General features: G+C 38.6%; 1 protein-coding gene across 2 annotated transcripts in view; it reads left to right on the forward strand.

Moving 5' to 3' along the window:
* Positions 1 to 691: 691 nt before the first annotated feature.
* The window catches only part of KNDC1 (kinase non-catalytic C-lobe domain containing 1), a 60,032-nt gene continuing 34,806 nt past the window's right edge, over positions 692 to 25,917 (forward strand). The window contains exons 1-4 of one of the 2 annotated variants that reach the window (XM_048310767.1): positions 692 to 892; positions 5,633 to 5,831; positions 9,107 to 9,165; positions 25,580 to 25,726. In XM_048310767.1, coding sequence (XP_048166724.1) covers positions 794 to 892; positions 5,633 to 5,831; positions 9,107 to 9,165; positions 25,580 to 25,726 — 504 coding nt within the window. In that variant the 5' untranslated portion in view covers positions 692 to 793. The remainder of the gene's footprint in view (positions 893 to 5,632; positions 5,832 to 9,106; positions 9,166 to 25,579; positions 25,727 to 25,917) is intronic. The other variant, XM_048310766.1, reaches the window with a different exon arrangement.

A 25,917-nucleotide genomic window follows, 5' to 3' on the forward strand; every position in this document is an offset into this window, starting at 1 on the left:
GGCACCGGCTTGGTTTTGTTTGCGGTTGTTATGGTTCGAACTGCGTCAGGAGTTATGCCATAAGCGTGCAAATACTTGGCCACCTGTCTTAATTCTAAACACCCGTTCATCCAGTAAATCCAGCGGTCTGGAGAGCCGGTGGCGGCAACGCGAGCCCGAGGGCTCGGGCAGACAGGGTGGGGATCACCCGCTGGCGGCAGCAGCGCCCCAGCACAGCGCCGGTCCCACCTCGGCCACCAAGCACCCTCTTGCCCGGCACCAGCCCTCCCTTCCCGCCGCTTCCGATCGCCGGCAGAGCGCAGCTGAGAGAGGACCGGCCCCGGCTCCCGCGGGGCCCCGGCGGCCGCAAATCGCACTGCGGCGGGCACGCTCCTCAGGGCGCAGGGCCACGCCACCGCCACCCCACCGCGGCGAGCGGGGAGCAGCGGGCGCGGAGCACACGGTGCGGCGCGCAGCCATCCCCGGTGACTCCCGGGGCGCGGCGGGGGCGGGCGGCGCCGCAGGAGGGCGGGAGCCGCCGCAGTGAGGCCGCGCGGGCGAGGCGGCGGCGGCCGTTGCCATGGCAGCGCTGCCCCGGGCCGGGGCCTGAGCGGCGGCGCGGGAGGGGCGGGGGCGCCCCGCGGCCGGGCCCGGCAGGGGAGGGGGTTAAGGCGGGCGGGCGGCGCCGCGGGGGTCGCCGCCGGGGGCAGCCCGCAGGCGGGTGTGGGGATGAGCGGCGGCGGGGGCCGAGGGCCGCGCTCCGAGTGCACAGGGAGGCTGCGGAGGTGAAGCCTCTGCTCCCTCGCCGGGCGGGATGGAGACTCTTGGCGCTGCAGAGGACGTGTTTTATGAGGAGGAGGAGGAGGTGAACTGCTACGACTTTGAGCCTCTGCCGACGCTGCTGGAGGATGAGGTGAGTGAGGCAGGTGCGGGGACGGAGCCGCCGCCCTTGCGCTCAGCTGTGCTGTAGCGGCCTCAGGGTCCGCCCGCGGGAGGCGGCCGGGGCCAGGGGCGCACCCGCCCCCCGGGAGCGGCCAGGCCGCGGCCACAGCGCCGTTCGCTTTCCGTGTGTGCTCCTCCGGCTCCTCGCTGCCGCCTGCCCCGCGGTCCCAGCCACCAAGTTGGGCTTTAGCCCATTCCCGTGCACCTTCTCCACAACAGCAAAGTCATGGTCCTTGAGTGCGGGATGTCTCGTCACTGCTGTCGTAGCCGTGGGTTAATGCTGCAGTCGGCAAGTACGTGTCCTTGTCGCACCCGATCAAGGGAAATTTACACGGGCAGAACAGTTTCCCGAAGCTGTCAGCCACTTTTTTGTACAGCCGTATATCGCTGCCCTGTGCTAAAAGGCCTTTGACACTGGGAAATAAAAAACCAAAAAAATAAAACTGTTAAATCTGTTTGTTCAGTTGTTATGCAGAATAACCTGTAGCTAAACCCAGTTCTTGTCATCACATTTGTCTGGATCTATTATTGGTTTTGCACTTGCTTTTTATTGCTCTTGCTCATCTTTTTATCTTTTCACGTGATATGTGTTTCTTACCCCCTAGTGAATGTTAGGGCAAAATGTTTGGAGATTTCTTCCTTTTTTAAGTAAAGGTTTGGTGAACCATGTGTGAGCTGCTCGTTCCCTGAACCAGATCTTGCAAACTTTCTTATTTGCTACTTCAAGAATCCTGCTGAATCAGGAGCTAAAAGCACATTTGAAAATGCGAAGCCCCTTTCAGCTTTCTCAAGTCACCCAGTGGCTCAGCAGTTTGGCTCTTCCACCATCTGTTATATTCAGTGCAGTAGGCCCTCTGCACTCAGACTGGCCAATGCAAAATCTAGGAGGAAGGTGGTAATGGTCTCATTTTTTACATGTTGGCTTAAATACTTAGAGTATTTCCTCAGAACGGAGAAGGCTAAGGGTCAACTCTTCTGTACAAGAAAGAACTGAGCCCATTTTTCATACCTGCTCAAGATATACTTTGTGGGTTCCCATGAGTCCCACCTATTTAGTTATTACAAAAACATAAATAGTTTCAGTATTTTTGTTGGGAGAATGAGCATGACCTATCACCTGGTGATTAGATAAGTTAATAAAAAAGGGCTGCTTTGAAGAGTACTCAGCTTATTCAGGCAACCCTGTGTTTTTCTTCAGATGTGATGAATGTAATGAATGGCATTTGCCACATTTTTTGTGATTCTGGAATAGATTGTTTTGAAGTTTGTGTGAATTATCATGGCAAAAAGACTTAGGTGTCAGAAGGCTGTGAGTGCTGTTGTACTGAACACTGAGTTGCTTAGTCATTTAGTGGAGTCTGCTCTTGTCATCATTGTACCTAGTATGAAGAATGAGGTTGGTGTCTGATGCATGTGGGCTTTTGCCAATATGTGAAGTAGGAATCTGCCTGAACTGGAGCGTAGAAAATGCTGAGGATGAGGGTGTGTTTCCAGTTCCTCTCTTTACTAGAACTTTCTTCATTTCATACTCCTTAATATTCAATTTCAAAATTTTTAAGAAAGGATCTGTGGCCAATTAATTTATTTTTTATTCCTACTCTCTCTTAATTATCTCTGCTTAATTATATGCTACTGAACTGTTTTGTACTTGCTGAAGAAAATATAAGAGAAAGCTGAGAACTAAAGTGAGCAGTTAAGCATGGTTGCCTGACCAGTTTACTTTTTGTAGTTCTTACTGTTAAAACCAGACACTTTCATATTAAAACCAGACACAAGTGTCTTTTGCTGAAAGAGACAAAAAAGAGGCATCAGGATCTCTGATATGTAGCACATTTGAATGAAGCAACTTCCAGTGGTCCAAAGTACTGAAGCAGTTGCTCACCAGAAGCTTCAGCTTGCCAGAACCTCCTGTGTTACAGTGTTAAAAGGATGGGTTTTTTCCACAGTGAAAGCTTCTGGTCTGTGTTTCTTTGGGGATACAAGCTAGTCAAATGCAAGTCTCAGTGTTTTCAATGCTTCATTCTCTACAAAGGCCTTGCTTAGCTGCAGTAGCAGCTTTAATAAGTAAGGTCAAGAAAGTGCGATCATTGTGGGAAATATGTGGTTTATGTGAAGTAAGTAACTTACTGCCCTGGAGCACTGGAAATAGAAAGGCCTGCCATATGGTACTGGTGGTGTTTCATATTTTTGTATGTTTGTTTTAGCTTCACCTAGCCATCCACTCTTTAACAGAAGCCACAGAACATTCATAGGACTTTTTTCCTTTTTCCTTGCTTTTTTTTTTTTTTTTTGTTTGTTTGTTTGGTGTTTTTTTGGATGGTTGGTTGGTTGGTTGGTTTGTTTGCTTGTTTGGGGTTCTTTTTGGTGTTTTTTTTTTTTTTTTTTTTTTTGTTTTGGGCTTTTTTTCTGTATTACATAACTTTTTCATTCCCTGGAAGGAAAATAAGCTTACCTGACATGAGAGCATTACCTTTTGTTTACTTCCCAAACAACCACAAGACAAAGTTGTTTATGTAGGTTTATACTGTAGATATCATTGCTGATAATTATTATCTGCAGTGGAGTTCAGCCTCAAACCTTGACTTAAAAGAAGTTCTCTCAAGTCCTTATTGTGACTGGAATTTGATATTGAGTCTGTCTTAAAGATTGCAGGTTTAATTTTTTTCACGTGCACTCTAAATTGAACCTATTTTGTCCATACATACAGATGAAACTCTCATAGTTTTGCATCTTGATTAGTGAAGCATTCTTTTATTTTTCTTTTGTGGCAAATGCCATCATGTCACCTAGCTGGAGGATTCTAGGAGAGTTAAAAATTATTACTGGTTCATTGTTTTGATCATAGGACTTTCATTTTTTTAAACTCTTTTTGGTGGCCATAGAATAAGCAGTGTGTCTCTTCTATCCAAGCCTATCGTCATCCCGCTGCTCAGTTTGGTCAATTTCAAAGCCTAATGTTTGTATTAGAGCTTCTTGCAATGTGTTTTTATTTGCAGATAGAGGAACCTCTGTGTTGCTCTTCGTGTTTGGAACAGCTTCCCTATGGAGATGTGCTAAACCTCCTTGTCCACCCGCCAACTCTGATGGCAGCATTACACAACTGTACTGAGCACAGCACAGAGAAAATAAGATTTTGTGCTGAGATCTTTTGCTGTTCTTTATTATATAGGACTGATTTTAATGAGACCAAGATCCATGATTGGTGCTAGAAGGCACTGTAGTAATGCTGCCATTAGTAAATCAATCCATGTCTAGGCTGATGAAAAATAAGACCTTTGAAAAGAGAAGTTAAGTTTCCCAAATAACAGTGAGTGTGCTTTATTTCCTGACTCATATTTATTTGTTAAGCATTGTAGTTTAGACTAAAAGGCACAATACACTTTTGGACTGAGGTCTGGTTCTTATTTGAAGGATATCATGAAAGCAGTGCTTAAGTCTCTGAAAGACACGTTAATAAGCTGTTAGCCTCTTCTGTATATGGTAATCCAGATATTATTGATATTCTCCTGTGCTGAAATAGGTAAAGAAATTTATAACTGTTCTCCAAGGGATTAAAAGTTTAAACCACAGCAGTTTTCTGATCTGTAAGATACTTCACATCCTCTTTTGCTGATGATGACGTACTTTCTTTTTTCTATATGCTAAGCAATGTGTATCTACACCTTCCATTTAGGGTATATTTAATATCGCTGAGAAGCATAGTCTTTAGTCTTAATTACTTACATATAAATGGGAAAATACTGTGTAATTAATAGTAATTATAGCTCCGATACAAAGTAACTTCTGTAGATTACCTTCCAGTTTTGTTGCCTTATTTTTCCTTATGGATGGAATCAATGTTTTGTTTGGGGTTTTTTTTTCCCTCATTCCTTTAAGTTCGTGAAGGCTTTACTTCTGTAGCTGTGGGTAATGTATTGAGTTTGTATTCCAGAAATACCCATAGAGAGACTGGTTGCTTTGAGCCAAGCATTGTTTCTAAACATCTTGACCAGGAAAGCCACATTAGAAATTTTTTTGGGGCTGGACTCACAGCCTTACAGTGATAACAGGGTCAATGCAAGTTGACAGCAACTTAGAAACTTAAGTCCATGAGCTATTTTGATCACTAAGAGCTCTGGATGTAATGGGGAGGCCTAGGGCAACGGAAGTGTTTGGTTTTAAGTCCAAGTATAAAAACACTTTTCCTGTGGCATGTTTGACTTTTCAGTGTTTATTAAATGGTCTACATCACTAAACTTCACAAGAGCATCATTCTTAACACAGGCTAATCTAAAGGGTACTTTTTCCCAGATCACAAATGGTCGGGAGAAGTGCTGTGAAGAGAATTTTTAAGTAGTTTATATAAAGACACCTGGGAGAACTTGAAAGGCATGGGTGAAACAAAATGTTTTCATTTAGTCTCCCTGCTTTTACCTCCAAATGGTCTGTTTCCTTTGATGCAGTGTTTATTTAACTTACATATCTCCCATAGTATTTTTTTTTATGTTAGCATACTGTGATATCTTTGTTCAGGTTAACTGTGCTTCTTAAAACATTCTGTGTTAAGAGCAAAGTCATGCACTTGGTGTTTCTTGGGGTGTTAATCAGTGTCCTAGGAAGTCTGAGAACTTGCTGGAAACATTACTTGTAGCCAATTGTGTCAAATGTAATCTATGATACAGAAAGTTGTGTCATGAAATCCAGGGTAATTTATTAATTCATATCTTGGCAGGAGAATGTGTCCCTTGCTGATATTTTGTCACTGCGGGATAGCTGTCTTACTGAGCAAGATATTTGGGCGATTTGCCTGGAGTGTTGCCATTCTTTGAAGAGCATTGCCCATTCTGCAATCTTCCAGACACTCTGCATCACTCCTGACACTTTGGCTTTTAACACCAATGGCAATGTATGCTTCATGGAACAGCTCAGTGGTAAGTATTTGTGTTTCCAGGCTGTTTTACAACTGTGCAAACTCATAGTGAGAAACTGCAGTAAAACATTACATTCTATTTTTAAGACTTACAATTAAAATAAAGGTAAAATAAAACTTATTTTGGAAGGGATGTGTATATGTACGTGTGAAACTACATGTTCAGTTTTGTAATTGATGAACAAAGGCTGTTCTGAGTTTGCTTAGACAATTCCCCCTAGTTATTTTAAGACTCATCCAGGTAATAAGTCTTCTTTATGTCCATTTTAAACATGAAGATTAGGTACTTGTGTTCCTGTGTACACAAGTCTCTACCTTTGTAAAGCATGTCTTTCATCTCTTACAGATTGTCTAATTTTATAGCTATGTTCTATTTCTAGATAAGTCTGATATTCAGTGTATCTTGCTGATTGTCAACATAAAGAATGGAACAATTCCAGTGCACATTTGCTATTAAAAAGGAAAGTTCTGTTGAATAAAGGCCTCTTTTTTTTTTTAAAGCTCTCTATTGAATAAAAAATTATTATTCTTTTAAATCATGATTTTCAGACTTGGCAAATCTGAAATGAATTTTAATATGTTAGAAACCAGTATGTAGTGGCATGAAGATGTTCAGGTATCGTAGCAGGTGAACAGGGTGATGACCTTTAAAATAACTTATTGTTTCATCTTAGATGAAAAGGCATGTTATGGTTGCTTTTCCTTTCTCATTGATGCATCTCAAGATGATGGGTCTAAAGCCTCTTAATGTTTTACAGAGGAGGGAAAAAACCAAACAGCTCTTATGCTATGGTACTTTTAAATTTATGACAGCTCATAACTAGGAGAACCATTCTATTCTATATACACACTAGTCAAGTTTTTGTTGTGATTTCTTTAACCTACTTTATTTTTTAACCTATGTCAGGATAAGGGTTTATTCTTTTAGTCAAAATCTAGGTCACAGTATTTAGAAAAAATACTAGAAAAACTGAGGAAAGGTGACATCGCAACCAGATGAAGATTTGTTGCCTCCTTTAGGATTAGGGATGGTACTTCATATAAATGGAACATCATAAAATATAATTAATAAAGATGAAAATGTATCTTCAGAATTGTTGTGATGTTTGTTTTTTACTAAATTCTTCAAATAGACATAAGTCAACTTTTACTTCCATATTAATAGGGTAATGTGGAATCAACTTCCTTTATTTTAAGGAGCTGTCATACCTTGAAATTTAAAAGAAAAGAAAAAGAAGCTGCCTTTGTATAAGCCAATGAAAGACTAGTTGAAGAGAATAAATCTAGTGGATAAAAAATGCTCCTCAACTGAGATCTTTGCTTGTAGCTAGGAAGGAAAATATCAATTTCTTCTTAAATGTTTTCGTCTAATTGAATAGCTGGCAAACAATTGATCCAGGAATGCTGTATTCAAGGACTTAAAATGTGGGATAACAAATTCCCATGCAAAGCAAATGTACAAATATTTACTTCCCTGAAGTCATGTTAGTCTCTAAGGAAAAGATTTTTCATTAGTTCTCTTTAAAGAATGTTATGTTTCCCATAGGAATGCAAAAAAGTTACGCATACATTCTACTTCTCTCACACACACTCCACTATGTCTTTGGCTCTTTCCCTCAGATCTTGTTACTGTTTGGTTAAAATGTAGTTTATTAAGTAGGCACTTGAGGAGATTGTTCTTTTCTTGCTTCTCTGTAGTTGTTGCCTATGGATTTATTCTTCCAGAAGAAAATTATAACCTCTGGATTTGCTTGCCACTGAGAGAAAGCAAACAGCCTGTCATCTCTGCTTTAGCAGGAAGTTCTGCTTCCTGCAGGTTCTGTGGTACTAAAGTGACAAACATTCAATAGGATGTTCTGCCAAGGGGTCTGATACCTTCTTCTCTGTTCAGATCAAACAAATTCCCATTGTAAACATTATATTAGAAGAATACAGTGAGCTGTACCAGTGATAATTTAAATACTTGTACAGCCTTTAAAGTGTTCTATGGAAAGAAAGGGAAAAAGGACTGGAGATAAAAAGGAGCAGTAGTCTGCAGGTGGGGGAGAGAGGAGAATAAAACATCTGTCTGTTAGTTCCCTTCTCATTCTGCCTCCTCTGCCCACCCCCAAAATCACAAAAAAATGTGGTGGTGGGTAAGAAATGCAGAATTAGTTGCATACCCCTCTTTTTCAGTGGGAAAGTACATTTGGGAATGTCATAAGGAGCTGTAAATCAGTTACTGGTATCTGGCTAGTCAGCCAGGCCATGTAGCTGCAATGTATGAATATGCAAAAAAAGTCATCTCTGGTAGTCTCTGCCATATAACTGGGCTTAGTGTCTTCACAATAAAAACTTTGCGTTTCACTTGCAAGTGAAATAAGAAACAGGCACAAAAGTTCTATTAAAGCTAAAGTTACGATGATTATGCTGTGCCTCTGAACATACTATTTTTCTCTTCTTGTTGAGAAGGGAAACACGCTTTTTGCATGTAAATCATCTCAATCATCCTGGCTTCCCAGAAGGATAGGTTAGGTGAGTTGAGTATGTATATGAAGAGTAGGTTTTTTAGTTGGGCTCTTGTTTAATTCCTTGGCGTTCTTTACTGGGTTCATGTGACGTAAGTACACTGTGATACTGTGTACCTGCTTGGATGCAGAAGCAGCATCAGTCTCTTTTAAGATGGTCTTTTCTTCTTTTCACCTCCTCACTCAGAATTGACTGCTGTAGTAGCTCAGTTCTCTGTTCAGCAGCACATGTGTGGGCAATTTACTTCCTCTACTCTTTTATCATAAGTAAAACAAACTAAGCAGAAAGGTCAGAGTTCTAAGATGAAGAGACAATTAGCTGTTCAGACTGGCTTTGCTGCTTGAACCTTTATCACCCAGGTCTGCAGTGGAAAATAGTGAATGGAAGTGTCCAATTAATCAAATCAGACCTCTAAGCCACAGCTGAGCCCCACCAGCTTAGGTGATAACTGGGTCCAAACATAAATGCCTGAAGGCAAGAAGTGGTTAGACATGTTAAATGTATTTCTTTGTGGGTGTTTAATCGGTTTTGTTTCTTAGTAGGAAAGTTCTGATACCTTGAAAACAGCACTTTATTTTACTTCCAGCACTAGTAACATGGATAAGTTGTCTGTACATCAAATTGGAGTGAACCAGAATACTGCTATACAAAGTTTCTTTTGTCTCAGATAGGAGTGTATCATTAAATTTGTATCATCAAATTGGTTTGTGGTTTTTTTAAACAAGACTACTAATTTCTAATCTGGCATGTTTCCTTTTGTTTTCAAAGATGATCCAGAGGGTGCCTTTGTTCCACCAGAATTTGATATCACCGGTAACACTTTTGAGGCAAGTTCATAAATTTATATCTGTAAAGTAGAGGGGGAGGTTAATAGTTTTAGTATTTCTGGCAATACCAAATACTCAGCATTCTCAGTATATGATTTTAGAGCTTCTAAAGATTTTGAGTAGTAAATGGTGCTGTTGAGATATGTTTTGTGAAAATAAAAAGTAAAATGCTGTATTAATTTTCTGCATAAACATTTGTTCACTAACTGTTAAAATGTGAGAATCTATTTTGGCTGAATAATGTGTTGTGCTAAACCACAGCTGGCCTATATTATGTTCACTGGTACCCATCACTGGTTACATTGGCTTGTTTGGGGACTAGTCATGAACTTTTATGACTAAATATAAAATTTGTTTGCTATCCTCTTCAATAAAATAATTCAGGGAAGGGTAATCAGCAATTTTATCTTTGATTTAATGAAGAAACAGATTACTATCTGTTGCTTTGCAATGCACAAATGCTCTACATTGTTAAATTAAATTAGATTTGAATTGTTTATACTAATTCATTAGCTTCCCAAGTCAGCCATCTCATTGCATGCTACAGGAGCACTTTCTTGCTTAATATCCTTCTTCTTAATACACTATTTTTTCTGGCATGTATTCTTAGATAATTCAAATGCTTTTATTAGCAACACATTTAATTCAAGGTATGTTTAAAAATATGGTTCTTTATCGTTCAGTACAAATATCTTTTGCTTTTCGTAGTTGTAGCCTTCATAGTCATTTTAGTAGTTCTCTGTGTTTCTTGGTGGAGGGTGTGGTAGTGGGGAGGAGGAGGAGAAGTGAGCCTTGGAAGTGTGTAGTACTCACGTTAAATGAGAATGATAAGGCAGGGAGGGTGGTATAATAGAATATGAAATAGTGCAGTCCTTGCAGGTTAGAGAGGCAACATTTCACTCTGTTGCTATGCTTTGTTAATATATCTACATGGGCCAGCAGAGCTCTAGTCATTTTGTGCTCACTCTCCTCCTCATCCCTGTGATGGTTTGCGGGGAGTCTTTCTTTGTGGACAAGGACTGTTAGGAGGTGGCCTGCATTGCCTGTAAACTTGGCAACTTTATAAGCCTTTATATTCAGATGTGGTTGAGGAAAACAAGACCCAAAGGTGACTGGGTTTTGTTTCTTTCATTTTGTTATGCTTCTGAAGCTGGACTTAGATTTTACATAAATATGTTCTTCATTCCTTAACAAGATTCAAAGACTTGACACAGAAATGCTTACAAGATTTGCGGAATTATTTGCTCCTTTGACCAACTTATTTCCCCCAACCCTTTTTCCATGTCTAGAAATTGCTGAACTTGTCTGCATAAAGTAAATAGATACAATGAAAGAGGTTCAAAGACCAAGGAGATGGAACAAGGTGAAATAGGAGTTTGGAAAGACTGTGGTAATACTAAGTGACCTGAAATTTTAGTTCTGTCTGATAGACAAGGCTGTTGCATTCCTTTTGGATAAAACTCATCTGTGTACAGATTTGTTGTTTAACTCTTCTCTTTCAGCAGCATGTGCAAGCCTGTTAAGCCCCAGTGAATCCCAATACAAAGCACAGCACAAGCAATTAAACAGTCAGTGAAAGCTGTTTGAGTCAGGAGTGGCTCTAAACATTGAACATTTTACTCCTTTTGCAAAGGTCGTTGAAGATACATGAAGGTACACATTTGTGTGGAAGGAAGTCAACATGCTCTGCATTGTCTCTTGTGAAGTGGGGTAAGGGCTGGGTGCACTGATTTCTGTGCGTTGCTGCTATTTCTTTATCTAACAAGTTGGGAAGCTTTCCAAAGCAGGGAGAGAGTGCTACAACAGTATCCTGTTGCCTCAGCTGTTTTTCAATAGCTATCCTAGAGCAATACACAGGACTGAAAAGCAAGGGCTTTCCCCTGCATTGAGGCAGAAATGTATTGTTTTACTCTGGGATTTGTGTGCATTTGGTCAGACGTCTATGGGATTCAGAGTATTTATGGAATTTCAGAGCTTTACCTCTTGCCATGTATAGAGTTTGGTTGAGTGTTTAAGTGCTTTAGTACCAGACCGACTTCTGCCAAGGATTCCATGCTGATCTCTGCTTGCTTTTACTTTTGCAGTTTCCAAGACCTACAGTGGGTTAATGCTTGTGTACTTGTTACAAGGGTTTTATAATATTGTAATCTTTCCAAGCTGGCCATTTCCTTCTTGGTGTTAATACGTCAAGTTCTTCTCTTTTCCAAAAGTATTGATGCTTCTGTCTGTCCCCTCACCCCTATTGTAACCTTCTACTGTGCAATAGCAGAATAGTACTGCTTTATATACATCTCCTGGCCTGTTGTGCTTTCTCAGTATTATGAGGTTCTTTGATTACAGTAAGCTGCCCTTTTTACAGGAGTGTCAAGTCTCTTGTGTTACTCCTTGCTTCTTCCTTGGTAATGGCCTGACTTGGTTCTTCTTTGTTGGATTGTTTTTGCAGCTGCTTAGTCTGCTTTGTTTAGAACAATGGCGAGTAATGTTTGTATTGAAACTGTCTGATTCCAATATAGAGAGAAAAAATTAGTTTTGGAACTACTAAGTATGTTCAGGATGATCTTTGATAGCTGTTACTCCAGCGTCAAAGCTCAGCTGATTTAAAATAGTTATGTCAGCCAGAGGTTTTGCTTGATTTGAGTGCAACCTATTTTGCGGCTTCTAAAATGGAAGCACACAAGGAGATTTGTATGGCTACTGGATGACTTCTTCCTCTTTAAACTCTTTTTGAAAAATTCCTTCAATTAAAGCTACAGTTATTTCAACAAGAGATGTTTTGTTTCCTGCTTGGTGAATTACTGATCCAGACCTCTAATGGTATTGTGACTCCAGCCTAATTAGTTGCTAAACTTAGCTGGAACTCACAAGCACACAAGGGTAATAGACACAGGAAACAAATTGAAATGCATTACTGTCCTGGTGTCTGAAACAAAGCTATTAAAGATGTCGGTTTCTAGTTGGAATTTCAAATAGCAAGAGATCTGAAGCTTTGTCCAAATGACAATGCACAAGACTGAAAAGTAATTGATTTCATGTGGTTGGTTTCAGCCTTGTGCCTTCTTTCCTGACCTGCTCTCCATTTGTAAAGTGGGAATAATAGCACCAGCTTCAGTTACTGTTGAGAGTTGGAAGGTGAAGACTAGCCCTTCAGCTTCAGTGTCAGGTGTAAAATAGACTTTTTAGAGAGAAACATGGTTAAGAAGGAATTAGCTGTGAAAGGGGCTTGTGGTACTGACAGTGAAGTGCAGCTGAACTTCCCATGGTGACTTTAGTGCTGCTACACTTCCAGCCTGTGGGGTTGGAGGAAGGATTGCAGTTTCTGAGCATCTGAAGAGACCTTGAAGTCACTATGTTGCTAAGTGGTTGGAGTGGCATTGAATAGGCTCGTTCTGGTATGTTCTCCTCTTCCAGGTGTATGCGTTGTGGGGTATGCCCAGCCACTGCCCTGGAGGGATGTCTGCTGAGATAAGGAGATTGCTCAAATCTCCCAGCAGAACTCCCCTGGAAAGGCAACTACTTTTCAGTTACGGTGAGAAGAAGACAGACCCAGAATCCTCTGGGAGACCCTATGCAGATCTTTTGTAACCCATTGGCCTTTACCCTCTGACACCCACCCCCTGTATCCCTATAAAGCTAGCCCTCTGCCCCTGCGAGGGCAGAGAGGTGCTTGTCCCTAGCTCCCCTTCGCCAGAGTACAGACCAATAAAGCTGCCTCGTGCAGAACAGCTACACGGGCCTCTCGTCTCTCTCCCTGGTCTGGCCTGGAGGCTGCCCTGCAGAGCTGAGCTGAAATCACGAGCTGACAATCACTAAAGAGCTGACAGCTTCTGCACGGGCCCTCCAGCCAGCAGCTGAGGGAAGACACCAGGCCTCGGGAAGATGATCTCTTTGGGGACCATCTCTCTGGACCGGTCACAGCTTCCTCGGTCAGAGCTACTGACCCCTCACCAGCTGTCATAATGCATGCTTGCAGTACAAAGGCAGAAAGGTAGCCAGAGAGAGTACTGCTGGGCTCTAGGACAGCTCTGAACTAAAACAGAGGATCTCCTGGCTATCTGTTCGTGTTAATTTTTTTCCCGTAACTTTGCTATCTCCTTGCAGACTTCCATTACCATTGTGCTCTAGTAAATGTACTATTAAGAACTGGTGCTGACAAGAGAGAGAGGCAATAGGAGATAAACTTTGGAGTTATGATCCATACTGTAAGTCCAAAGAAAAGGTGAATTTCTCTACAGTACACTTATTATAACTTGCACTTCTCCTCTTAATGCAAATGCAGGCATGTGATGTAACTGTGTTCAGTAAAAGTTTTCACATTACCGAAGCTGTCACTTGTCTGCATCGGTGGAAAGATCTCACTGTCTGCTTTTCCTCTAAACTGGAAGTTGTGCCTGAATTTGCTATCGCAAGTATTGATCAAATTTTTGTTCTCACTGAATCTTGAGCTAGAAGTCAGTTAGAAGCATCTGGAGTATAAAGATTAGCATCTAATTTTATCATTTTCTACTCATCATACTATAGAGAACAGCAAAGAATGTGAATTTTTCTGTTCTTGAAAACCATTAATAGACTCAGATGCAAAAATAATATTTTAGGCTTCTTTTAAAATTTGCCCTGGTTCTGCCTTCTAAATAGGAAGAACTTTAGCCTTTTTCCTAATGAAGGTGGTTCCTATTTCATTTTCTTGCCTTGAGCAGTACAGTGTTAGACTTAGGAAATTTGACCAATGGGAGGCTCAACATGAATAGTTAAATATTGTTGAGTTCATTAATAGCCTTACTTCTATCACTACAATACAAGATTGCCTCAGGTTAAAAACATTGGCTGTCTCAAACCAGTTTCAAATAGCTATTTGTCTGCATCACAAAACTGCCATTGAGTCTCACACAGAGGTTCATTGATGTGGAACACCGCATTTCTAAGATATGAGCTTTCAGTGAGATGAAGGACCCATGTCCACTATGTGTGAGCTTGCATTTATAATATTTTAATAATGTGGCTATTCAGTTTTGCTTGTTCTAGTGAACCTTTGTGATAGAAATCAGTGAATTTTCGCTCTTGTCCATAGATTGGATAATACTTCTGTTAATTACTTATTTCATTATTTAGTGGCGATAAGATGCAGTAGTTCAGAAGCCTCAGTGTGCAGCAGGATTAAAACCTTCAGAAATTAAAGTACTGAAAAAGTGATACAGAGTTAAATACTACCTTGAAGAGAAGGAAGAAATACGGGTTAGAGAAGGGGAAGAAAGTGAAGTTCGCGCTTCCTCTTTTTCTCATCTACAACTTGTTCTTGCTTTTATCTATCAGGACAGGAGTGGGGTATGCTGATCCCTCACCTGTGAGAGAATCACAACTGGAAAAGGCTGAATGCTGTCACTGTCTTTGTTAGAATGTCATGGCTGTCAACTTGCAGTTCTCAGTGGCTGGTAGTTGATTTATATTACATAAAAAGAAGTCCAAGTGTTTCAGCAACGTTAAAAATAAACAAATGAACACAAAGTGGTAGAACTACTGCAAATAGAAAAGATACAAAATAAAATGTTATCACATTTTTTTAAATACTAAATTATTAAGATTCATATAACTTATTCCTATGAAATGAGACAAGGCAGTTGGAGTGATAAATACAATATACATACAAATATTTTATGTACATATAAATGCATGGGTTGAAGTGTCAAATGAAATACAGTGTTCTACAGAATAGATAAAGAAAGGCAGGTTCAGGGTGTGTGTACGTATATATATATATATCTGTGTCAGGCCTACTGAAGAAAACTGAGCAGTTTCATGCTGCAGTATTTCTCAATAGCTGATCATCACTAACCTCGTGCTCATGTCTCAGCTGTTGGTCCTTCTTTAAATGTGAAAGCCTTTATCTTTCTCCCAAATCCAAATAGCAGACAGTAAAAAGAAAGTCTTGTCTTTGTGACTTTCCTAGTCTTTTAAAGCAGTAGCTTTGAATACTTTGAGATTATCTCTATTGTTCTATTCTTTCTTTAGCTCTCAGTGCAGGATGAAAAAAGAGAACTTTTATATGTTCTCCTAGAGGGGCTTTTGGTTTTGTGTTTATCTGGTGGGGGAAGCAAGTCTTTTGAAACACCTAGTGCCTTTTTTCTTCAGTTCTGTTTCCTAGTTTCATGTAGCCTCCCCTTGAGACTAATTCTATCTAACAGCAGCAAGGCTTGTCATCAGCAAATGGTAACTTATCTCCTCCTGTAGTCTAAACCATTCAATCTTCTGAGCGTTATTTAAAGCTGTCTTTTCCTTCAGTGACAAAAATAAATTACTTTCATTTGGTTACCTCTGCGTCTGCTGTGCTATAGAAGAGAAAATGGAATCTTCGTGTTCTTGGTTTTACATCACCGTCCCAATTGAGGTTCCGTTCAGGAACTTAGGACTGAGCAGACACCCTTTAGTTGCTTTACATGAAGTTAACAAAAGGAGGAATGAGGCCAATGGGACTTTTTTACAGCAGTCTTTGTTTGTTTGTTTGTTTGTTTGTTTTCTTTTAATGCCTAGACTATCTTAAAGTTTATAATTTGGTTACCTCAAAAACGTACAGCTTGTTGCTTAGTCCTGAAGTTGGGGTTGCAAAGTTGTCATATTGATCTTTGCTAGCAAACTTTTTGAGAATATTGCCAGTATTTCTACAGTTTTGTCTCTAAATCTGAAACAACTTTTCAGATTGACTTATTTTTATTGGAAACAATTTGTCTCCTGGCAGAAAAATGTCTTTAGAAGAAGAATTACTGGTAACGTGGTCAATGAAAATATATAGAATTTTAGGTTTCTTCCTTATTCGGCTACAAGATTCCTATAAGAAAGCATTGTTAAAGTTAAGATATATAATTTTTTCCCCTAAGATTGGTGAAAATGTACAAAATAATTTTTAAATTATCTTATTTAAGAATTCTTGTTTTGTGAGGAAAAGACTGGGAGTGAGGAGAGGACTTTGTGTTCTGTGGTTCTTGTAGTTGAAGTTTACTTTTTTAGAAGCCCGAACAGCTGTATTGAATAAATTTGTGGATTGTTTCCATCATGTGCAAAAAACTATGGAAAGGAGAAGAAATTGTTTTCTCCTGTTACACTTGTGCAGGGTCATCATAAAGCTCTGGGCTTCTTAATGCTAAAGATGCATGAATGTTTTGGATCAGTTGTTTCTCTCCAGCCTCTTCCACATAAACCCTCCTCATTAGTACTGATACTTTCTCAGCTGTGGATGAAGTTGTCTTCTTTAGCCCTCTTACCATTATCTGTCAGTTTCTGGTGCTGCCCATTCAAACTTATTTCTTTGATGGATCCATCATCATACTGGTCTTACTGGCAGAACTTAATTTTCTCTGGTCCTTTCCACTTATTTCCGTCATTTACTCCTTAGAGTGGTTTACAATGCTGTTGAAATATAAGCCTGAACCCTTAAAGACAACATTGAATTATTCCTTATCATTACTTGTTATTAAAAGATTTCTCTTTCATTAATTTTATGCCTGTTTTACATGGATATTCAGGTCACTAAGAGATCCATGATCATTGCTACACTGGATCTGGATAATTTATACTCCCTGAAACAGTGGCAATTAATTTTTACCATTTGCATGAACTGAAAATCGAGCCATTTCACCAGTGTATGAGAACATTCATTAATACCACTATTTTTGAAAGGTTCAGGAAACAATTGACTTAGAACTAGATGGTAGAATGGATGACTTCCTAATCTCGAGATAAAATTTCAAGACTAGTTCAGTTTCCACTGTCAATTAGATGGTTGTTGAGATTTAGTTAACAGAGCCTTCAGGATTGTGACAAAATGGTTGTCACTCATACATCAGTCTCCTTAGTTACAGCATTTCGGGAAACTTTAGAAGAATAACTGAGAATACGCTTTTGAAGCTGAGGATAGTGTCTCCTGGGAAATGTGTTGAATGTGACTTAAGCTTTCTTAGATAAGCTTGCAACACATTTTGAATTAATCATCTCTTTGTATATACATACTCCAGGATTCTTGAACTTTTCAGCCCTTTCGCCAAGTTTAAAAATAAAACAAAACAGAACAAACAAAAAAAACCCCCAAACAAATAAAACACACAAGCCAACAAACAAACAACAACAAAAAAAACCAAAACAAAAAAAGCCCCACAAAACAATCAAAAGCCCCAAGCAAACTTCTCCTTTCTCTTAGCTGTAATACTACTGTACTTGAGTAGAGAAGGAGCAAGGTTTACTTCTGCAGAAAACAGTCCCCTGAAACACTCAAACAAAAAAAATAACCAAACTGAAATAAGCTGCCAACCCTCCCCCTCCAAATGTTTACGTTCCTGCCATATAAAATGAGAGCTACCTATTCATTGGCTATTTCTGTCACCTCCAGCTGTTCTGTGAAAATTGGTATTCTGAATGCTGTCATAACAAGATATTATGCAGAGAGGTAAATAGAGAAGTGTTTGGCCAGCTTTTTACATTTTGCATCTTATACATGATTCTTATAGGAAAAAAAATAGAAATCTCCATAGATTATTATGTTAAGAAAGAGTTAGCTGGTTATTCCACAGTAATAAATACTTTACATATCAAAATCTGGATGTCATTGACTCATGTAATGGTAGAAGAACTGGGATGCTATTCTAGTGTATTGGCCCATAGTGTTCTTAACTGGAAGTGCTACAATTCAGTTTCTTACCTCCAAAATGTGTAGTAAGTATCCCTCAATAGAGAATGGTGTGAATGCCTTACTCAGAGTGACAGACTACCAGTAGGCACTGCCTCTTAGGTTTAAGATTAAAAGAATGTAGGTTTTTTTAAATAAAGAACTTCAGTAACTATGAATAACATCGTATTTGCCATAAATTGAAAAAAAAATCCTGCACCGTTGAGAGAAGACCGAACCAGTCTGCTCAGCATGCATATAACTGTTTCTCAGGCTTCCTTGTTTCTATGCCTACAGGGAATAAGTTGTGTTACCTTAATTAAGTGATAAATGAATTACCTATGGCAAGTAACTTAAAAGTAAGGAGGTTAATGGCTGATAAATCATAAGGAGAGCTGTGACACATGAAACTCCATTTCAAAGGGAGTTTTAAAAAGATACCATTGTTCAAGAAGCTTTAAAGATAAATGTGAGTAATTTTTGCTATCTAAACCTCTGAGGTCTTCAGCAGGTTTTTTTGCAGTATTCTTCCTTACCTGTCATAATTATACTTCTTCAGTCACACAGGAGAGGAGTCAACTGGTGTGCTACTCATCTGTGTTGGGGTGCCTGATCTTTGTGATTAAGGGAGCCTAAAAGTGGGATGGAAGTGTAAAAAAACCTGTTCTTAATTTGTGTCTTCACTCTGCAAATACATGAGTAAGTTGCTGCAAACAGCATGGTTTAAATTTGCTCAAGATTCTGTGTATGTTCATCTTCATGTGACTTCCAAAAGTGAAATGAATCTTTACCAAGAAACTGTCAGTGGCTTACGATACATCTGTCTTTACTATGGCAGTTAAGGTAACAACAGCTTTTTGAAACTGTGTTGAGGTCCATTTGAAAAATTTTTATTTTTTTTTTTTTCCCTTCATTTCTGGGTGTAGCTCTGAATTGACAGTATTTCTTTTCAAAATGATTACTACTATAAATGCTGGCAAGTTACTCTATGGACAACAATCAACAGGGTCATATGGAAAGCCAAAATCTATTGCTGTTAAAATAATGCTTGAAGGTAGCACAGAGACTGTTGTAAATGTATCTTATGATTTTTTTAAAAACAATATGTATCTCCTGTCAAAGACCACCTGAAAAGAAACCCCTGAGGTTAGTCAAAAAGTATGCAACAAAACTTACAAAAGAATGAAAACCTGATATTTTTCAAATCTCTCAAAACTCAGAAATACTACACAAAGTCTGCAATGTTTGCAAATGAATAAGATGCAAAAGAGTTTTTCAAAGAAAGCCACAGCCAAAAAGCTATGTAATTTTTTTGAACGTTTTAATCTTGTAGGACCTTCAGTAGGTTCATACATTGCAACTCTTCGTTATGGAGAATTATCAAAAATTGGCTCAATTAAGAGTGTCAGAATAGACTAGTGACCAACCTGACAAAATTAGCAGTAACATAAATTTCCAGGACCAGATGGTGAAACAGCATTCATAAAAGAAACAGTTATTTCAAGTAATACTCTTTAGCCTGGAAGAGAAGGCCCTGAGGGAGAAGCTCTGCTAGAAATCTGTGAGGCGTGCTGTGGCAGCAGCCATGGAGTGAGTGTCAGCTCTCAGAAACGGAGAAGTAGGTGGCAACAATGAGATGTACATGGGTGGATTCAAACAAAATATTGCCTTTTTATGCCATGAGATGTGGAAATTCTTGCTGCAAAACATAGATGCAAAAAGGTTGCATGTGAATAAAACTTAGACAAATTCATGGAAATAAAACAGTTGGCATGAACCATTACAGACAAGAAGCCTGCAACTGTAAAACTGACATTAGGTTGATGTCCTAGGTAGTGTTTCTCAGTTCAAATTGGATGATACAAATACAGGTCACCCAGAACCAGTAAAATGTAGGGACTAGGTAACAAAACTTTGCTTGTGTTTTATGGTATAAACTATGACCTGATATTTGCTTAACAACATAAATAAACTTGAAAGCTTTCACTTATTTTTGTTAGGTTAGTTAAAAGACAGTTTGAGAGTCAAAATACCTGCAAACTTTGGCCATGAGAGAATCTGACCTGTAGATGCATTTTGGTCCCCATTTGTTTTTTTAGGACTCTTTTGGGGATCAAGTTTTTTCAGACAGAGTTAACTGTAGTTAGAAGGGACAAACTGCACATACAGCTTTGATAGAAAGTGTACTTCCAGCATTTGCTGCCGCTTCAAGCTATACTGTATGTTTTCAGAATAGTCGACAGTGGTTGAGCACTTCTAGCACACTCTGCAGACTAATGATCTACGCATCCAGAGTGCCAAATGAACAGAAAGCTAATATTTAATACAGCACCTTCCAGTAATTACAATTATGCAGAAAGGCATTTAGTCCATTTGTAATGAAAGAAAGTATTGAAAATAATAGGCCTATTTCCCTTTCATTTTCTCGCTGAGGAATATTACTGACTTTCTTTTGCATAAAAATAATGCATTTTAGAATGACAACATAGAAAAATGACATAGGTAAATATTAAATGTTGTCTCTCAGTAGTAATTTTCTCAAGCATTACCTTGAATTTCTTTATAAAACTTTGAGGTTTATAATCACACTGAAGCTTTCATTTATGGAACCCTTAAATGCTTTGAATTGTGAAAGGGTGGAAGTGTCTAAATCTGTGCAATCTCAATAAAAAAAAGAAAATATGCAAAGTAAAATAAGGGTCAGATATGAATGTCAAAACCAAGAATTGTTTTACACAATTTCTGTAGTTTGTTATTTAGTCAGAAATATTTTCAGGAAGTATTGGCTGTATTACGGTCTGTCTTTTTCAGTTCTCCACAAGACCTACAATTCTGAACTCAGTGAAATCTCAATACAAAATATAAATGGTCATTATTCATAATTGCTACATGCTTGTGCAGTCTCTATTCAAAAGCTCTTTTGTCAGCTTTTTCCTGTAGTGTTTGTCTGCAAATGTGGGTTCCTGGAGAAGTTTAGTTCTTTAGTCCTGTCAAGCAGTAATACAACAATGCCTCTGTCATGGTCTCTCTGTAGACTTGGAGCTTTTACTTCTTTTCCCAATCTTTTGATTGGCAGATTTTAAAACTAGAGCAGATCATTACTTTTCTCTGATTTCACTTCCTATAGTGTTAAATGGTTATAAAATGGCATGCAGCAAGGCAAGTAACTTTTGATTAGAACTTGCAGAAGCCTTTTGGAAAGTATTTCAATAATGTTGTAAAATTATAACATGATGGCAGAAGCTTTCCTCTCCTTTGGTGAGTGCTTCCAGTACTTAGCCTGATCATTTAAAAAGAATTTTGAATTACCTTTTTTTTTGTTTGGTTTGGGATTTTTTTTTTTGTCTTGTTATGCCTTTGTGTCTTGGAAACCACTCTAGTATTAAAAGTTATTTTGATTTGAGGCTACTTGTATGATTATGACCTTCAAATTTTTCTCTGAAATACATGAGTTCCCTTGTTTCAGCATGTTGCTGAAAGGACTTCTGTTACCTCAAATCATACTTATTACTCTCTTCAAACATCTTTTTTTGTGTTGCCATTGTGATTCTTAAAGGGCACATTATTTCCATGATGGCTTTCCCAGTAATGCACACCATAATGGTTTACCTACAATTCTTGTTATACTTGCTGACTTTGGGCTAAGAGTACATGTACTCTCTAGGACCAAATCTGGAGAGTTTCCTAATGTGACTTCCTCCCTTTCCTCCCATCCTTCTTGAAGCTGACGCTGTGGTGCAGTCTTGCTGGCATGGTCTATATATTTTTGTAACAAGTGGCATTAAGTCTCTAACTCCTAAGCCTCCTCAGGAATTGTGAAGAGATTGCTTTGGGTTTGTTTGGTTTTTCTTTTGGATCTCTCTGGAAATTCATGCTATTTATCAACTATTAAATTATTATCCTGTAATGCAAAATGCTTATAATTCAAAAAGCTTTTCTCCTTATCTACATTTAAAACAAGTGAGTGTGAGGGTGGGTTTTTTTGGAGGAGTTGTTGGGTTTTTGTGGTGGTGTTTTTGTTTGGTTGAGTTTTTTTCAGAAATTAAGGAAAAAAGCCCTCTTAATTATTTAATAGAATTCCTAATGGCCCATTCAGTCCCAATTCTGTCTGGGCAGAAGAAAAGTTGTTTGCCACCCGTTCCTATTTGTTACTCTCCGTGGAGCAGACTGAAAAATCTTTAGCTTGCTTTTGAGATTGTTTTCATTGAGAACAGTCACTTCCAGTAAGCATTAGGTATTTTATAGTTAAGAATTTGCTTTATTTATTGCATATACCCATCTTGCTCTCCGTTCCCAGGAAGTGAAATTTTCATCCTAAGCCTAACTGCGCAGTTAAGTAGAAGCATTTTGATGCATTAACTTGGGGAACGCCCCACCTAGTGGATGATCACAAACTCATTTTCTCATTTCTCCAGTTTGGACAGACTTACAGTTACATTGGATTACCTTAAATATTACCCATGTTTACTGACAGCTCAGGAAATTGATTAAATAGCTGGATTTTCTTTCCCCTTTTCCTTGTGGGGTGACAGTGGTGGTGTTTTGGGAGCTGGGAGAGGGGAAAGGTAAAAAAGGGGATTTACATGAAAGAAAGTTTCAAGTTGAAAAAGATGTTCACATTCCCAATAAATGTTTTAACATAGAAATTAGTTACAAGCTACAGTGCTTAAAATGGCCATCTTCAAAACTAGCTTTCCTGCATGTCAGAGGAAAGGAAGTACCTTAACAGAGCAACTTTCTGTGTATTGGGAAAAAAGATCTTTGTTCAGTGTGAGACTGGCCTTTCTCTTGTGCAAGAAAAGACGCAGTGAACTTCATTAAAACAGGACAGTAAAATGGAGTTGAAGCCTGTCTGCTTGCATCTCAGACACTTGTGCTTTTGAAGGCAGACTAGGGCATATGAGATATACCCCACTGTGAACAGAAATTATTAATTGGAAAAAGTGGGATGAAGTAATGTGTTGCTCTGCCCGTCTTGTTCCTATGTCCTATAATGTTCACACCCAGCCTTCTGTGTATGAAGAAAATTTGTCAAAAGCAAATTCTTTTGTTCCTTTAAAGTTAAGCTCCTCATCTTTCTGTCCTGCTTTTGGAGCTGGTATTTGAGTCTTATATAATGAAATTATATTCAAATAGTCTTTCTTATTCTCCTGTATTATAAGAACTAGTGAATTCTTACACATTTGTTACTGGAAGAAATTATTCCGTTCCGAAGTTACTCTGTTTGGAAGTACCTTCTGACTCCCAAGGAGTCCCCACACTATATGGCATTATTCCTTCTGGTGTTTACCATGGCTTGGTCTGTGTAGCCTAAGTCCATAACTTGTGCAGTGTGGTTTTTTCCTTCAGTTCTTAGAGGAGTGATTAATTTGTTTCTATAATAGTAATTTTGTGGAACAGAGGTGATGTCACTTGTTGCAGATCCTATCAAATAAGTGGAATAACTCACTAATATCAATATATTAAACTGCCCAGAACAATACTACATTTATACAAAAGGCTCTTTAAATAGAGCTGTATTATATTTTTAAGCTTGTCCTTGTTTCCTTATTCTTTTTTTAACTTTATGTTAATTTCTCTGTTATGTTGTCCACTGAGAAATGGAAAATTACATAGCTTACTGAAAAAGTGTTTAATTTCAAAATCAAGGAATAAGTTCTACACTATACACTTCTTCACTGTTCAAAAGCTTATGAAACAGTCTACAGAAAAAAAAGACCTTAAAACCATCCTAAATTCCTATTGTGGAAGGAATTTTGGTTAAATTTCTTCTACCAAGTGAAATACATTAAAGTTTATAAATCTAGATTTTTTTTTAATCCTTTTTTTCTCAGTTACAGTTACCTTTTCAGGCCTTCAGTCTTGGGCAGGCTTAGAGTAGTGCTACTTTTGTCTGGTTAATTTTATAGCAAATTAACTCATGTGGACTGTAAACCATCAAGCTTTAAGCATTTACTTACAGGAGTTGTACTTCCTTTGTGTGTAGTTCTGTTAGTCTAGGGTGGAGTGCAGTTTCTGCAGCAGAAATAAGTATGGGTAAAGGTTGTGTATAAAGAAATAACTTTTGCCATCACCTTGTTAGTGGGCTATTTGCTCAGGCTTCATAGTTTTGTATCCTTTTGCCAACATGGTCTGTTTCATCTTACAAAAAAAAAATAAAAAAACCCCAAAAAACAAGTCTTGTCAAGGGTTCAGTAGGATTGCTGCCACTGCTGGGGGGGAAAGTAATCCTTACTTTTGGAATAGATTAACAGCCTTCTTTCTTCTGCTAAATCAAAATAAAATCATAACAGTTCCTATCTTAGTTCCTCTGAGATTCTCAAAACTCTTCAGTTACCTCTTCTGCTTAATGATGAAGTTGTATAACAGTGAAGAACTTGAGACTGAAATCACTGCTTTGCAAAAAAATTTTATCTTTTCTATCTAGATCAGATGGCATATATTCTGCTTTTCTGACCTTTTCCCTAATCTTGATGTGTCCCAAAAATAAATCAAGGCTTCAGAGCCAGCAGTCAGCACTGTTTATGTATTCTTGGTTTGGGGATGGCATGGAGGGGAGAGGGAAGAGAGGAATTGTCCAATCTCACACACACAGCTCTTCCTGATGAGGTGGTTTTGCACTTCCCTTCATGGAGGTGCCCTGCCTCACTTGAAAGTAAATATATAAGCATATCTGTGGAAAAAGTATAATTCATACAATTTAGAGACAAAACCACACCTTAATGAGAAAGTTAGGGGTGGGCGGAGGAAGGAAATTACTTGTGACCTTTGAGTCAGTCTTCTTTCTAAGAGTAAGGTGTGTAGCAAATGTGTTAAACAACCAAATTTACTGTACAAGTGCAGTCATTATTTTATTTAGGTACGTATCTGTAAGCCTCAGAGGGCAGTGTTCAGTACACTTGAATTCCTGGCTACGCTGTATCACCATTGAAATGTTTACCCAAACTTGGTCTTATATTTGCTTATAAATTTTACTGAATTGTGTTCTACAAATGGAATATAAAATACAGGCCATCATGGATAAAGTACCATTACTACTTAAGCAGATGTGAAAAGGTATTTTTAAAATTTTTAAAATTTTTTTTCTTTTTTTCCCAGAAAGTAAATTACTTCTAAAATTAAGAGGTAGCTGTGTTGTATGGGAAATCTATTGCATTTTCACTAGTTTTTAAAAAGTTGCTGGTTCACCTCTGTTTTTATTGGAACTCTTCACAAGGTTGTGAGCTGTAAGAGAAGCAGAGGTGGAAAACATGAAGCATTTTTAAAAATTCTTTCATAAGTGTCTTCAGAGACTAGTGGTATTATGCTCTATTTTTTCTGCTCATTTTCTTTATGCTTGATAGCACTCATAAAATATTGCTATATATAAAAGGGGTTTTTTGCAAATTAATATTTTGTTTCCCTGCTAAGAGGAATGTCACTTCAATCTCCCAGCATGCTTCTAACTTAAACAATACTTACACAAACACAGGGTTCTGAGTTTTATATTTAATTGTAGCCTGATATAATAATTGTAATACTGGTTATTGATGAGGGGGGGAAAAAAGTTCTAGTTGGACCCCACAAAATTTTATTTTTGTTTGCAGCAAGTATATCCCCCTAAGCAGGTCTGGAGCTGGTTTTGTTCCTCATGTTTAAATTAAACCACTTTTCCAGTAGACTGTTACGTTAAAATTGAAAATAGTGTAAGTTTGTGTGATCTTGAAGCTTTGGTGGCAGGAGAGAGAATTGATAGCATATTTAATGTCTTTTTTACACTTCATGCAGGCACACATCTATTCTTTGGGTGCAACACTGAAAGCAGCGATAGAATATATCGTAGAACCTGAGACAGAAACAGAATTTGGACAAGATCTGCACACTCTACTTGAACAAATGCAAGAAGACAATCCTGAAAATAGGCCAGATATTGAGGTAAAACAGCCCTACATCATTTTTTGTTTTAAAAGAAGTGATACTAATATTTCTGTATGTGTGCTCATTAATCTCTATTTATCTTGTTAATCTCTGTAATTATCAAGATGGTCTTGATAAGTGGTATGCTCAGGTTTTGCAAGACAGCTAAGGTCTTCCCAGACTCTGCAGAAATTCATCCTTTTTCCCAC

The sequence above is a fragment of the Corvus hawaiiensis genome, chromosome 8 (assembly GCF_020740725.1).
Source record: "Corvus hawaiiensis isolate bCorHaw1 chromosome 8, bCorHaw1.pri.cur, whole genome shotgun sequence".
NCBI lineage: Eukaryota > Metazoa > Chordata > Aves > Passeriformes > Corvidae > Corvus > Corvus hawaiiensis.